Consider the following 15,319-nt stretch of genomic DNA (forward strand, 5'->3'; position numbering starts at 1 on the left):
CAAGGATATTAGTTACATTTTTAGTTGAAATTTAAAATACAATGATTGAGTACAGTTTTTTTTTTTGTAATTCAGGTCTAATAATGAGAAGAACAGGATTCTTTTTTTGGGGGGGGATAATATTTTGAGTAATTGAGGTTTCAAGTTAGTGCTTCCTTTCATCAAATCGATTATAAATGTTCCTATATAAAAACCATTCTTGGGTTTTTGTGGGTTATACAAAAACAGGAGGGCAACTTGGTCCATTGTTGTAGTCTGTCAGCCCCTGGTTTGGAGCAATGGTTCTCAAACCTGGAGGGCTTGTTAAAAAACAAAATTGCTGGGCCCCACCCCGAAAGTTTGATTCTAGGGAGTGGGGTCCTAGAATATGCATTTTTAACAAATTCCCAAGTCTGGAGCCACACTTGGAGAATTTCTGGTTTGGAGATTAATTCCAGCATATTCTACTTTTCTTAAGGTTTATCATTTGTTCTAATTTAATTCTGTCTTGAATCTTTTTAATTTTGTACTTTATTTTAAATTCAACAACTACATGTTAAATGCTTATTATATACTAGATATTGTACCAGGTAACAAGGATACAAGGTGAGCAAAACCAGATTTGCCTCTATTGTATATGCTAAAGTGAGTTTAAAAATTGATTTCCACTAATATTTTAGAATTTAGAGAGTGTTGCAAAGCACTGTTTTTAAAGCAGGACAGTGGTATTCAATATTTATGCTAAAGGAAGACTAAACTGGCAAGGAGCATTCTCAAGTTAAATACAGTACTATCTCGTTAATTTGGTATCTTGGAATAATGTATAAATGAATTTTTTAGAAAACAAGCTTTTAAATGCTTAAACTATAGTTTATCATTTGATGGAAACATTTAGTCTAAAGATGTTATATGTGTTCTCTGTATAATTTTTAGCTGATTATGAAATTAATGCATGCTTTTGTAAGAAAAAATTTGGTAAACATAAGAGAATAAAAGCAAAGAGCAAAACACACAAACTCTACCTCTGATAATTCTACCATGTAGAAGTCACTACATTATTAGATAGGTATATTTCCATCCTTTTTTTTTTTAAATTAGGCAGAAATACTGTAGATACACTTTTTTTTCAATTTTATTCATTTAAAAACTTTCCATAAATATTTTTTGTGGCCCTATAATATTCCACTAAATGAATTTATCATTTAATCTTTTCCTTGAGGGTCTTTTAGACTTTCTCCAGTTTTTTTTTTTTTGCTATTATGCTGTGATGAATACTTTTGGATGAATATTTTTTTTCTTTGAGTTTCTGATTATGATGACTCAAAAGTTCTTATTGATTACATCATCAATTCAATGAGAAAGAATTTCTTGGGTCCTCTGTCTTCTGCCTCCATTTATTCCTGCATCAGGGCTTGAGTATGTGTCATTTGTTTGTTTTCATGCTCCCCAACCCCCTCCAGATGCTGCTTTTACAAATACTGCTAAAACTTACTACAAAGTTGATATAACTTTCCAACTTAATTTCCCACCATTTTTTTTTTAATCCCATATGCACTCTACTTTGACTCTCAATTCTCCATGCACCCCTGTGTTTTCCCACTTCTGTAATTTTGTTCTTTCAGTATCCTATTTAGAGGATTCCCTTTCTTTATTAGTGCCATTCATATCGTGGACATAATTTAATTGTTCTTTGACCTGTTTTCATTTTTTTTTTTAATCTTCATTTTATTGAGATACATTCACATACCACGCAGTCATACAAAACAAATCGTACTTTCGATTGTTTACAGTACCATTACATAGTGGTACATTCATCACCCAAATCAATCCCTGACACCTTCATTAGCACACACACAAAAATAACAAGAATAATAATTAGAGTGAAAAAGAGCAATTGAAGTAAAAAAGAACACTGGGTACCTTTGTCTGTTTCCTTCCCCTATTTTTCTACTCATCCATCCATAAACTAGACAAAGTGGAGTGTGGTCCTTATGGCTTTCCCAATCCCATTGTCACCCCTCATAAGCTACATTTTTATACAACTGTCTTCGAGATTCATGGGTTCTGGGTTGTAGTTTGATAGTTTCAGGTATCCACCACCAGCTACCCCAATTCTTTAGAACCTAAAAAGGGTTGTCTAAAGTGTGCGTAAGAGTGCCCACCAGAGTGACCTCTCGGCTCCTTTTGGAATCTCTCTGCCACTGAAGCTTATTTCATTTCCTTTCACATCCCCCTTTTGGTCAAGAAGATGTTCTCCGTCCCACGATGCCAGGTCTACATTCCTCCCCGGGAGTCATATTCCACGTTGTCAGGGAGATTCACTCCCCTGGGTGTCTGATCCCACGTAGAGGGGAGGGCAGTGATTTCACCTTTCAAGTTGGCTTAGCTAGAGAGACAGGGCCACATCTGAGCAACAAAGAGGCATTCGGGAGGAGGCTCTTAGGCACAACCATAGGGAGGCCTAGCCTCTCCTTTGCAGCAACCGTCTTCCCAAGGGTAAAACCTGTGGTAGAGGGCTCAACCCATCAAACCACCAGTCCCCTATGTCTGTGGTCATGTTAGCAACCATGGAGGTGGGGTAGGCGAATACCCCTGCATTCTCCACAGGCTCCTCAAGGGGGCACTACATCTTTTTTTTTTTCCTCCTTTTTCTTTTTTTTTATTTTTTTTTTTGACTTTCCCTTCTTTTTTAAATCAACTGTATGAAAAAAAAGTTAAAAAGAAAACAAACATACAATAAAAGAACATTTCAAAGAGACCATAACAAGGGAGTAAGAAAAAGACAACTAACCTAAGATAACTGCTTAACTTCCAACATGTTCCTACTTTACCCCAAGAAAGTTACACAATATAGCAACATTTCTGTGAACTTGCTCCTACTATATCCATCAGAAATTAACAGACCATAGTCATTCCTGGGCATCCCCAGAACGTTAAATAGCTTATCTGTTCTTCTTGGATTATTGTTCCTCCTTCCTTAATTGCTCTCTATTGCTAGTTCCCCTACATTCTACATTATAAACCATTTGTTTTACATTTTTCAAAGTTCACATTAGTGGTAGCATATAATATTTCTCTTTTTGTGCCTGGCTTATTTCGCTCAGCATTATGTCTTCAAGGTTCATCCATGTTGTCATATGTTTCACGAGATCGTTCCTTCTTACTGCCGCGTAGTATTCCATCGTGTGTATATACCACATTTTATTTATCCACTCATCTGTTGAAGGACATTTGCGTTGTTTCCATCACTTGGCAATTGTGAATAATGCTGCTATGAACATTGGCGTGCAGATATCTGTTCGTGTCACTGCTTTCCGACCTTCCGGGTATATACCGAGACGTGCAATCGCTGGATCGAATGGTAGCTCTATATCTAGTTTTCTAAGGAACTGCCAGACTGACTTCCAGAGTGGCTGAACCATTATACAGTCCCACCAACAATGAATAAGAGTTCCAATTTCCCCACATCCCCTCCAGCATTTGTAGTTTCCTGTTTGTTTAATGGCAGCCATTCTAACCGGTGTTAGATGGTATCTCATTGTGGTCTTAATTTGCATCTCTCTAATAAGTAGTGAAGCTGAACATTTTTTCATGTGTTTCTTGGCCATTTGTATTTCCTCTTCAGAGAACTGTCTTTTCATATCTTTTGCCCATTTTATAATTGGGCCGACTGTACTATTGTCATTGAGTTGTAGGATTTCTTTATATATGCAAGATATCAGTCTTTTGTCAGATACATGGTTTCCAAAAATTTTTTCCCATTGAGTTGGCTGCCTCTTTACCTTTTTGAGAAATTCCTTTGAGGTGCAGAAACTTCTAAGCTTGAGGAGTTCCCATTTATCTACTTTCTCTTTTGTTGCTTGTGCTTTGGGTGTAAAGTGTAGGAAGTGGCCGCCTAATACAAGGTCTTGAAGATGTTTTCCTACATTATCTTCTAGGAGTTTTATGGTACTTTCTTTTATATTGAGATCTTTGGTCCATTTTGAGTTAATTTTTGTGTAGGGGGTGAGGTAGGGGTCCTCTTTCATTCTTTTGGATATGGATATCCAACTCTCCCAGCCCCATTTGTTGAAAAGACCATTATGGCTCAGTTCAGTGACTTTGGGGGCCTTATCAAAGATCAGTCGGCCATAGATCTGAGGGTCTATCTCTGAATTCTCAATTCGATTCCATTGATCTATATGTCTATCTTTGTGCCAGTACCATGCTGTTTTGGCAACTGTGGCTTTATAATACGCTTCAAAGTCAGGGAGTGTAAGTCCTCCCACTTCGTTTTTCTTTTTTAGAGTGTCTTTAGCAATTCGAGGCATCTTCCCTTTCCAAATAAATTTGATAACTAGCTTTTCCAAGTCTGCAAAGTAGGTTGTTGGAATTTTGATTGGGATTGCATTGAATCTGTAGATGAGTTTGGGTAGAATTGACATCTTAATGACATTTAGTCTTCCTATCCATGAACATGGAATATTTTTCCATCTTTTAAGGTCCCCTTCTATTTCTTTTAGTAGAGTTACGTAGTTTTCTTTGTATAGGTCTTTTACATCTTTGGTTAAGTTTATTCCTAGGTACTTGATTTTTTTAGTTGCTATTGAAAATGGTATCTTTTTCTTGAGTGTCTCTTCAGTTTGTTCATTTCTAGCATATAGAAACATTACTGACTTATGTGCATTAATCTTGTATCCCGCTACTTTGCTAAATTTGTTTATTAGCTCTAGTAGCTGTATCGTCGATTTCTCAGGGTTTTCTAGATATAAGATCATATCATCTGCAAACAATGACAGTTTTACTTCTTCTTTTCCAATTTGGATGCCTTTTATTTCTTTGTCTTGCCGGATTGCCCTGGCTAGCACTTCCAGCACAATGTTGAATAACAGTGGTGACAGCGGGCATCCTTGTCTTGTTCCTGATCTTAGAGGGAAGGCTTTCAGTCTCTCACCATTGAGTACTATGCTGGCTGTGGGTTTTTCATATATGCTCTTTATCATGTTGAGGAAGTTTCCTTCAATTCCTACCTTTTGAAGTGTTTTTATCAAAAAGGGATGTTGGATTTTGTCAAATGCTTTTTCAGCATCTATTGAGATGATCAATTGATTTTTCCCTTTTGAGTTTTTAATGTGTTGTAATACATTGATTGTTTTTCTTATGTTGAACCATCCTTGCATGCCTGGAATAAACCCCACTTGGTCATGGTGTATGATTTTTTTAATGTGTCTTTGGATTCGATTTGCAAGTATTTTGTTGAGGATTTTTGCATCTATATTCATTAGGGAGATTGGCCGGTAGTTTTCCTTTTTTGTAGCATCTTTGCCTGGTTTTGGTATTAGATTGATGTTAGCTTCATAAAATGAGTTAGGTAGTGTTCCATTTTCTTCAATGTTTTGAAAGAGTTTGAGTAAGATTGGTGTCAGTTCTTTCTGGAAAGTTTGGTAGAATTCCCCTGTGAAGCCATCTGGCCCTGGGCATTTATTTGTGGGAAGCTTTTTGATGACTGATTGGATCTCTTTGCTTGTGATGGGTTGGTTGAGGTCTTCTATTTCTTCTCTGGTCAGTCTAGGTTGTTCATATGTTTCCAGAAAATTGTCCATTTCTTCTACATTATCCAGTTTGTTGCCATACAGTTGTTCATAGTATCCTCTTATAATTTTTTTAATTTCTTCAGGATCTGCAGTTATGTCACCTTTTTCATTCATTATTTTGTTTATATGGGTCTTCTCTCTTTTCGATTTTGTCAGTCTAGCTAGGGGCTTGTCAATCTTGTTGATCTTCTCAAAGAACCAACTTTTGGTGATATTTATCCTCTCTTGTTTTTTTGTTCTCTATGTCATTTATTTCTGCTTTAATCCTTGTTATTTCTTTTCTTCTACTTGGTTTAGCATTGGTTTGCTGTTCATTTTCTAGCTTCTTCAGTTGATCCATTAGTTCTTTGATTTTGGCTCTTTCTTCCTTTTTAATATATGCGTTTAGTGCTATAAATTTCCCCCTTAGCACTGCTTTTGCTGCATCCCATAGGTTTTGGTATGTTGTGTTCTCATTTTCATTCGTCTCTATATATTTAGCAATTTCTCTTGCTATTTCTTCTTTAACCCACTGATTGTTTAGGAGTGTGTTGTTTAACCTCCAGGTATTTGTGAATTTTCTAAGTCTCTGATGGTTATTGACTTCTAATTGTATTCCATTGTGGTCAGAGAATGTGCTTTGAATAATTTCAATCTTTTTAAATTTATTGAGGCTTGTTTTATGTCCCAGCATATGATCTATTCTGGAGAAAGTTCCGTGAGCACTAGAAAAGTATGTGTATCCTGGTGATTTGGGATGTAATGTCCTGTATATGTCTGTTAAATCTAATTCATTTATCAGATTGTTTAGGTTTTCAATTTCCTTATTGGTCTTCTGTCTGGTTGATCTATCTATAGGAGAGAGTGATGTGTTGAAGTCTCCCACAATTATTGTGGAAACATCAATTGCTTCCTTTAGTTTTGCCAGTGTTTCTCTCATGTATTTTGTGGCACCTTGATTGGGTGCATAGACATTTACGATTGTTATTTCTTCTTGCTGAATTGCCCCTTTTATTAGTATGTAGTGGCCTTCTTTGTCTCTCAAAACATCCCTGCATTTGAAGTCTATTTTATCTGAGATTAATATTGCTACACCTGCTTTCTTTTGGCTGTAGCTTGCATGAAATATTTTTTTCCATCCTTTCACTTTCAGTTTCTTTGTGTCCCTGTGTCTAAGATGAGTCTCTTGTATGCAACATATTGATGGTTCATTTTTTTTGATCCATTCTGCGAATCTATATCTTTTAATTGGGGAGTTTAATCCATTTACATTCAACGTTATAACCGTGAAGGCATTTCTTGAATCGGCCATCTTATCCTTTGGTTTATGTTTGCCATATTTTTCCCTCTCTCTATTAATATCCTTTATTGTACCCATACCGAATCTCTTTAGTACTGAACCTTTCTCCAAGTCTCTCTGTCCTGTCTTTGTTTCTCTGTCTGTAGGGCTCCGTTTAGTATCTCCAGTAGGGCAGGTCTCTTGTTAGCAAATTCTCTCAGCATTTGTTTGTCTGTGAAAAATTTAAGCTCTCCCTCAAATTTGAAGGAGAGCTTTGCTGGATAAAGTATTCTCGGCTGGAAATTTTTCTCACTCAGAATTTTAAATATATCGTGCCACTGCCTTCTCGCCTCCATGGTGGCTGCTGAGTAGTCACTACTTAGTCTTATGCTGTTTCCTTTGTATGTGGTGAATTGCTTTTCTCTTGCTGCTTTCAGAACTTGCTCCTTCTCTTCTATGTTTGACAGTGTGATCAGTATATGTCTCGGAGTGGGTTTATTTGGATTTATTCTATTTGGAGTTCGCTGAGCATTTATGATTTGTGTATTTATGTTGTTTAGAAGATTTGGGAAGTTTTCCCCAACAATTTCTTTGAATACTCTTCCTAGACCTTTACCCTTTTCTTCCCCTTCTGGGACACCAATGAGTCTTATATTTGGACGTTTCATATTATCTATCATATCCCTGAGGTCCATTTCGATTTTTTCAATTTTTTTCCCCATTCTTTCTTTTATGCTTTCATTTTCCATTCTGTCATCTTCCAGGTCACTGATTCGTTGTTCAACTTCCTCTAGTCTTGTACTATGAGTGTCCAGAATCTTTTTAATTTGGTCAACAGTTTCTTTAATTTCCATAAGATCATCCATTTTTTTATTTAGTCTTGCAATGTCTTCTTTATGCTCTTCTAGAGTCTTCTTGATTTCCTTTATATCCCGTACTATGGTCTCATTGCTCATCTTTAGTTCTTTGAGTAGCTGCTCTAGGTGCTGTGTCTCTTCTGGTCTTTTGATTTGGGTGCTTGGGCTTGGGTTATCCATATCGTCTGGTTTTTTCATATGCTTTATAATTTTCTGTTGTTTTTGGCCTCGTGGCATTTGCTGAACTTGATAGGGTTCTTTTAGGGTTTGTAGACCTATTGAAGTCCTTATCTCTAATTTATCAGATCTACAGCTTCGTGGAGTACACTTTCTCTAACTAACCAGCAGGTGGTGTCCACGAGCCACCTGTTCTCCACAAGCCAGTTCTCCCCTGCTTAGCCTTTTTGGTGAGTGGGGGAGTGAGTCTTGTGGGGCCCAATTGGTGTACCAAGCTTGCGTGTGTAGTTGGTGTTACCTGCCCTGTATGTGGGGCGTGTTTCTGGGCAGTCGGGGAGGGGGGGTGGCCCTAACAATATCTCAATTAAACTGAATTTAAAAAAAAAAGTGATGTAGCCTGCTAAGGAAATTCATAATATTCAGTGGAAATTATTTTTTTTTCCTGAATTGAAGATGAAAGTATGCAGATAAATATAGTAGCAGTGATTTCAATGTTTGGCACAGATGGTTTCAGAGGAAATGTTGCTACCTCCTTTTTCATCACTGTAAGAGAACTAACTAGTAAAAGAAGCTTATTTTTATTGTATTTCTTAGGCTAGCCATTCTCAAACTTCCTGATTTCAGGACTGATAAGTAGTCTTAAATTATTGAGAACCACCAAAGAGCTTTTGTTTATGGGGATTACATATATAGATGTTTACTATAATAGAACATGAAACTGACAAATCTAAAAAATTTATGTATAAATCTGTATTAGTCAGGGTTCTCTAGGGAGACAGAACCAACAGGAGAGAGAGAGATATAAATACAACTATCATGAGATTTTTTATATAGGCATCGTCTCATGCAACTGTGGGGATAGGGAAGTCCAGATTCTTTAGGGCAGGCCACAAGCTGGGAACTCCTATGAAGGTTTTCGATGATTTTCCAGGAGTGGTTGGCTGAAGTAGAGATGAAAATTCTCCCTTCTTACTGCTGAAATCATCACTTCTTTTAAGGCCCTCAACTGATTGGATAAGTCTTGTCTCATTGTTGAAGACAGACTCCTCAGTTGGTTGCACCCATGGCTGATTACATCTACAGTCAACTTGATGATTTAAGTCTGCGAAATATCCTCACAGTAACAATCCGGCCAGTGCTTGCTTGACCAAACAAATGGACACCGTAACCTGGCCAAGTTGACATGTGAACTTAGCCATCACAATATTTAAAAATAACAAACCCAATGCATGTTAATGTGATTTTTCATGAAAAATAACTTCGAAAACAAAACAAGACTGAGAAAAGTGGCATTGTTTTACATTTTTGCAAATCTCTCCTATCTAGCTGACTAGAAGATAGCTGGATTCTCTGTTTCTGCCTTCAGTTTGGTGTGATTTCAAACATCAGGTAGCCACTGGAAAACATCACTGTACATCTGTGAAAAAATGACATAATGTCTTAATATTACTATGAAAATAATTATGTTCTTGTAGACCTCCTGAAAAGGTGTCAGAGACCCCAGGTGTCCCTGGATCATGCTTTGAGAACCCTAGCGCCTTAGGCTGCCAAGGGGAGCTTGACACTAGCTTTTCAGTGACTTATATACTATAAATTTTTACTTTTTTGAGATATAACTCACATATAGTAAAGTGCACAAATCTTAAGTGTGTATAGCTCAATAAACTTCTACAAATTATATATATATATCTTTATAACTTCCACTCAGATCAAGATCCAGAACATATCCAGTACCCCAAAAGGCTCTCTCATGCCTCTCTGAGTTAGTTCTCCACCCCCCCCACCCCCAGCAATTTGACCTCTATCTCAGATTGAATTAGTTACACCTGTTTTTTGTACTTACACGAATGGAATAATACAATATAGAGTCTTGTGTCTGGTTTCTTCTTTTGCTCAACACAATTCATTAATTTGTTCTTTTGTAGTTGTGTATTATTCCATTGTATGAATATACTGTGATTTATTTATCCATTCTGTTGTTGGTGAACATCTGGGTTGTTTAATGTTTTCATGAATATAACTAATTCACTAATAAAACTAATATAATGCACATGTCTTTTGGTTGTCTTTTGGTACACACTCAATAATGGAATTGCTAGGTTGTAGGCTAGATGTTTGTTTAGCTTTAGCAAATACTGCTAAACAGATGTCCAGAAGTTAATTTAGACTCCACCAACAATATAGTTGGTGTTGTTCCACATTCTTTATCAATACATAGTATTGTCTGCCCTTTTAATTTTAGCCATTTTGGTGGGGGTTAGGGATATCTCATGGTGACTTAAAATTAAATTTCCCCATGTCTAATGATGTTTATGGTGACTTAAAATTACATTTCCCCATGTCTAATGATGTTTAGAACCTTTTCATATGCTTATTGGTCATCTGGCTGTTTAATTCTTTTGCTTACCTGTAAAATCTGAAGCTTGGCTAGTAAATGGCTTGAAGTCTCTTATAGCTCAAAATCACTAATTGTGTGAATTCTCTAAAATAAGGTGTTTTTTTAAATATATAATTTTTTTTAAAACAAAAATGGTAGGTTTACAGAGAAATTAGCATAAGACACAGAGTTCCCACGTGCTATCCTATTACCACCTTGCATTGGTGTGGAATATTTGTTAAAATTGATGAAAGCACATTTTTGTAGTTGTGCTATTCCCTATAGTCTATGGTTTATATTGGGGGTCACTGTTTTGTGTTGTACAGTCTTTTTTGTTTTTCAATTTCTATTCTAATAACATATACAACCTAAAATTTCACCTGTTAACCGCATTAAATTATATAATTCAGTGCTGTTAATTACATTCACAGTATTGTGCTACCGTTAGCAACATCCATTACCAAAAGTTTTCCAGCATCCCAAGCAGAAACTCTGTACCAATTAAGCATTAACTCCTGATTCCCTACCTCTGCTCTGACTACTGGTAACCTATATTATAGTATACTGTGAATCATTGCTTTTTCTAATTGTTACATATCAGCGAAGTCATACAGTATTTGTCCTTTTGTATCTGGCTTATTTCACTCAAGATGATGTCTTCAAGGTTTCATCCATGTTGTCGCATGTATCAGAACTTCATTCCTTTTTATGGCCGCATGATAACTCCATTGTATGTGTGTCCCACGTTTTGTTTATCCATTCATCGGTTGATGGACACTTGGGTTGTTTCCATCTTTTGGCACTTGTGAATAATGCTGAGATGAACATCAGTGTGAAAATATCTGTGGGAGTCCCTGCTTTTATTTTTTGGGATCTATACTTAGATGTGGGATTGCTGATAATTCTGTACTTGGCTTTCTGAGGAACTTCCAAACTGTCTTTCTCAGTGGCTGTGCCATTTCACATTCCCACCAACAATGAATGAATGTTCCTATTTCTCCACATCCTCTCCAACATTCATTTTCTGTTTTTTTTTAAAAATAGTAGCCACTCTAGTGGGTGTTAAATGGTACCACATTGTGGTTTTGATTTGCACCTCCCTAATGGCTAATGGCAATGAACATCTTTTCATGTACTTTTTGGCCATTTGTGTATTTTCTTTGGAGGAATGTCTATTCAAGTCTTTTGCCCATTTTTTTTTTTTTTTAAACGATAAAATACCATTTTCAATACATCAAATTGACAAAATTTAAAGGGGTAGTGCCAGCACTGAAATCATGGTTGAGGTGAAATGGATTCTCAGATAGTGGAAGAATAAACTGATAAAACACCTCTAGAATGCAATTTGACAGTAAGCATAAATAGCTTTAAAAATATTCAAATACTGTGATTCAGTACATCTGCCTCTAGCAATTTATTCAAAGGAAGTCATCTGAAGTGCACGTGAAGATTTCTGTATAAGCATGTTCTACTACAGTTACTGTATCAGCTAGGAATGCATTTGGCTGTTTGTAACAGAAAACCTAACTGAGGCTTACATCAGCATGGTGTTTACTGTTCTTATGTATCAAGCCCAGAGGTCACCATCCAAGGCTGGGACAGCAGCTCCATGAAGCATGCCATCAGGGATCCAGTGATGCTCCTTGAATCTTTCCACTGTATCATTCAGAACAAGTGGCTGGCTTCCTCATGCCTAAACATGTCTAGGTACTTCTAGGTTCCAAGTCCGTGCTCCAGGCAGTATAAAGGGAAAATGGCAAAGGTTCAGGCTTTCCCTTTTGTACAAAAAAACCCCAGTAGCTTTACTGAGCAGACTTCCACTTGTAGCTCTTAATTTTGCCAGAGCTGAGTCATACGGCCTCCCCTAGCAGGAGTTGGGGAGGTATTTTTAATTAGGCACATTATCATCTCCCTCACCCTAAGCAGGGTTCCACTAATAAGAAGGATGCAATAGGGGTTCCATTTAATTTTGAAATCCCTTGTAGCTATAAATGTCAGGTTTTAAAGTTTTTTGACCTGGAAAATGTTCACAGTTAATGTCAAGTGAGAGGCAGGACACTGAACATATACAATAAAATCTCAATTTTGTTTAAAAAATATATAATTTACAGGGGCACACCCACACATATGAGAAATAAAATATTAATGGTAGTTAACTTTTATACTGTTAGCATTTCAAGTCAGAGGGGTATTGAAAGCTGGATATAGTTTTTGTCTTATTAAATTTTTTTCTGTATTTTCTAAATCTCCTATAATGAACTTGTATTATCTTTAAAATAGGAAAAAAAAGTTGTTAAAAAAAAATACCCCTTATACTCCCCAAGGAGACTAAGTCCAAAATGTGTATGCTTATTCATTTTCATCTTCATTATCAAAGGAAAGGAGGCTATTGTTTTTTATTTGCTTTTGTGAGTTCTTTTTAACTGAGTCCTTATTTATTTCATCTTCATTTGCCATTTTCTTTTTTGAGCTTGCTGTTAAACCTGAATATTTTTCATCTGAGGGACGCTTGACTGGTTTTCGATACATGATTCTTCCATCAGCTGGAGCTGGTTCTTCATCTGCTTTGGCAGCCTTTATCTCTGCTTTAATTTTCATGACTTCTTCAGCTGATAGGTCTCCCTTTTTCAAAACCACCACTTGAGGTTGTTCATCTTCCTTGTCGCTGTGATCACCATCTTCATCTGGAAGCTGAGGCTGGATTCTCTTGGTCTCAACAGTGGGTCCTTCCCTGTAACCGACCCTTTCTTTGAAGCGAGCCAGGAAAGTCGGCTTGGCGGGCCGCACGTACGACACTTGGTTGCGCTTGCTCATGGCCGCTCCAGATGTCTTTTGCCCAGTTTTAAAATGGGTTATATATTGTGGATATTAAACCCCTCTTGGATGTCTGGTTTCCAAATACTTTTTCCCATTCCATAGGTTGTCTTTTTATGTTCATGATAGTCCTTGGAGGCACAAATGTTTTTAATTTTTATGAAGTATCACTTTATCTATTTTTTCTTTTGTTCTGTGCTTTGGGTGTAAAGTCTAAGAAACCATTGCTTAGTACAAGGCCTTGAAGATACTTCCCTATATTTTCTTCTAGGAGCTTCATAGTCTTGTTTCCAATATTTAGGTCTTTGATCTATTTTGAGTTAATTTTTGTATATAGTGTGAGGTAGGGGTCCTCCATTGTTTTGCATAGGATATCAGTTTTCCCCAGCACCATTTGTTGAAGAGGCTATTCTTTCCCAAGAGAGTGGACTTGGCCCCTTGTCAAAAATCAGTTGCCTAAATCAATACTTTGAAAGTTACCACTTTTCTGTATATATCTTGTATTTCACAATGAAAAAAAAGTAAAAGAAAAAAAAAAGGAAAAGGGAAAAAAAAATCAATTGCCATAAATGAGAGGGTGTATTTCTGAACTCTGCATTTGATTCCATGTTGTTTTGACCAGCCTATCTTTGTAATAAGTTTTAAAATAGGGAAGTGAGAGTTTTCCAACTTCATTCTTCTTTTTCAAGTTAGCTTTGGCTATTCGGGGCCCCTTGCAGTTCCATATGGATTTTAGAATTGGCTTTTTCATTTCTACAATAAAGGCCATTGAAATTTTGATAGGGATTGCATTGACTCTGTAGGTCATTTTGGGTAGTGTTGACATCTTAACAGTACTGAGTCTTGTAATTCATGAACACGGGATGTCTTTGTTTATTTAGGTTATCATTTCAGTAATATTTTGAAGTTTGCAGTGTATAAGTCTTTTGCTTCCTTGATTAAATTTATTCCTTGCTATTTTTTTCTAGATGGTATTGTAAATGGAATTGTTTTCTTAATTTCTTTTTTGGATTCTTCATTGCTGGTGTATAGAAACATTACTGACTTCTGCATGTTGATCTTGTACCCTGCTGCTTTGCTGAATTTGTTTATTAGCTTCAGTAACTTTTGTGGAATCTTTGGGTTTTCTATATGAAGGAGCATATCCATCTGGGACTAGAGATAGCTTACTTCTTCCTTTCCAGTTTGGATGCCTTTTATTTCTTTTTTGTCTTGCCTAATTGTTCTGGTTAGAACTCTGAGTAAATGTTGAATAGATGGTGAAAGCAGGCATTCTTGTCTTAAGGGGAAAGCTTTTAGCTTTCTGTTGACTTTGGGCTTTTCTTAAATGGCCTTTATCATGTTGAGGAAGTTCCTTGTATTCCCAGTTTTCTGACAAGGTGTGTTGGATTTTGTCAAATGCTTTTTCTATCAGTTGAAATGATTATGTATTTTTTCCCTTTGTTCTATTAATGTGGTATATTACATTGATTTTCTTATTTTGAACCACCTTTACATTCCTGAGAAAAGTCCCAGAAAAGTTGTTAATGGTGTATAATCCTTTTAATATTAAGCTGTTGGATTCAGTTTGCTGGCATTTTGTTGAGGATTTTTTGTTCTATGCTTATAAGGAATATTGGTTTGTGCTTGTATTGTGTTTGTCTTTGGTATCAGGGAAATAATGCCGGCCTCATGAGTTAGGAAGTGTTCTCTCAAGAGCTCTTCTGTTTTTGGAAGAGTTTGAGAAGGATTGGTGTTACTACCATTTTATTTCAGGTGAAATTCACACTTGGAAATGCCTTTTAAAGAATCGACTTACTCCTTTTGGGGAGCTTAGGCTTGTAAATTCCTTAAGGGCAGAAACTGAGTGTTGTTATGGTATTTTCAGGGCCTGGCACGGTATTTCTTAAAAGATTGAAAAATTAAATCATGGCATAGTGTATCAAAGGATTTTATGGGATTTCTTGCTCAATATTAACTTTTTTTTTTTTAGCAATTTCAATATTAACTTTTTTTTGTTAGCAGTTTCAAAAATACATTTGCACAAAATTTTCTTTGGCATCTAGAACAACATTTGTGTTGGTTAAGGCCAATATTGTTCTCATTTTGTACATGTCAATAAGTGTAAGAAGGTTGTTAAGACAATGCAGGTTAGGGGTCCTAGGTGTCACATCGGGGTAAAGGAAGGTGAGTTCTCAACCTTGCAGTATCTACTTTTTATAATATCAACAAGACAGACAAGTTATATCTTTATAGATTTATTTTTCACCACTGTCTCATTATTTAACCAGATTTCACCTATATA

At 36.3% G+C, this 15,319-nt stretch overlaps 2 protein-coding genes across 6 annotated transcripts in view; one reads left to right on the forward strand and one right to left on the reverse strand.

Moving 5' to 3' along the window:
* The window catches only part of USP9X (ubiquitin specific peptidase 9 X-linked), a 144,987-nt gene that overhangs the window by 6,971 nt on the left and 122,697 nt on the right, over positions 1-15,319 (forward strand). The window lies entirely within an intron of this gene.
* Positions 12,534-13,035, reverse strand: LOC119523421 (uncharacterized protein KIAA1143-like). Its single transcript, XM_037822183.1, has one exon. The coding sequence runs from the start codon at positions 13,033-13,035 to the stop codon at positions 12,571-12,573; it is 465 nt and encodes a 154-aa protein (XP_037678111.1). The 3' UTR covers positions 12,534-12,570.

The sequence above is a fragment of the Choloepus didactylus genome, chromosome X (assembly GCF_015220235.1).
Source record: "Choloepus didactylus isolate mChoDid1 chromosome X, mChoDid1.pri, whole genome shotgun sequence".
Taxonomy (NCBI): Eukaryota; Metazoa; Chordata; class Mammalia; order Pilosa; family Megalonychidae; genus Choloepus; species Choloepus didactylus.

Bases quoted from the DNA above. Each gene is read 5' to 3' on its own strand.
- LOC119523421 (XM_037822183.1), bottom strand. From the start codon at position 13,035: ATGAGCAAGCGCAACCAAGTGTCGTACGTGCGGCCCGCCAAGCCGACT.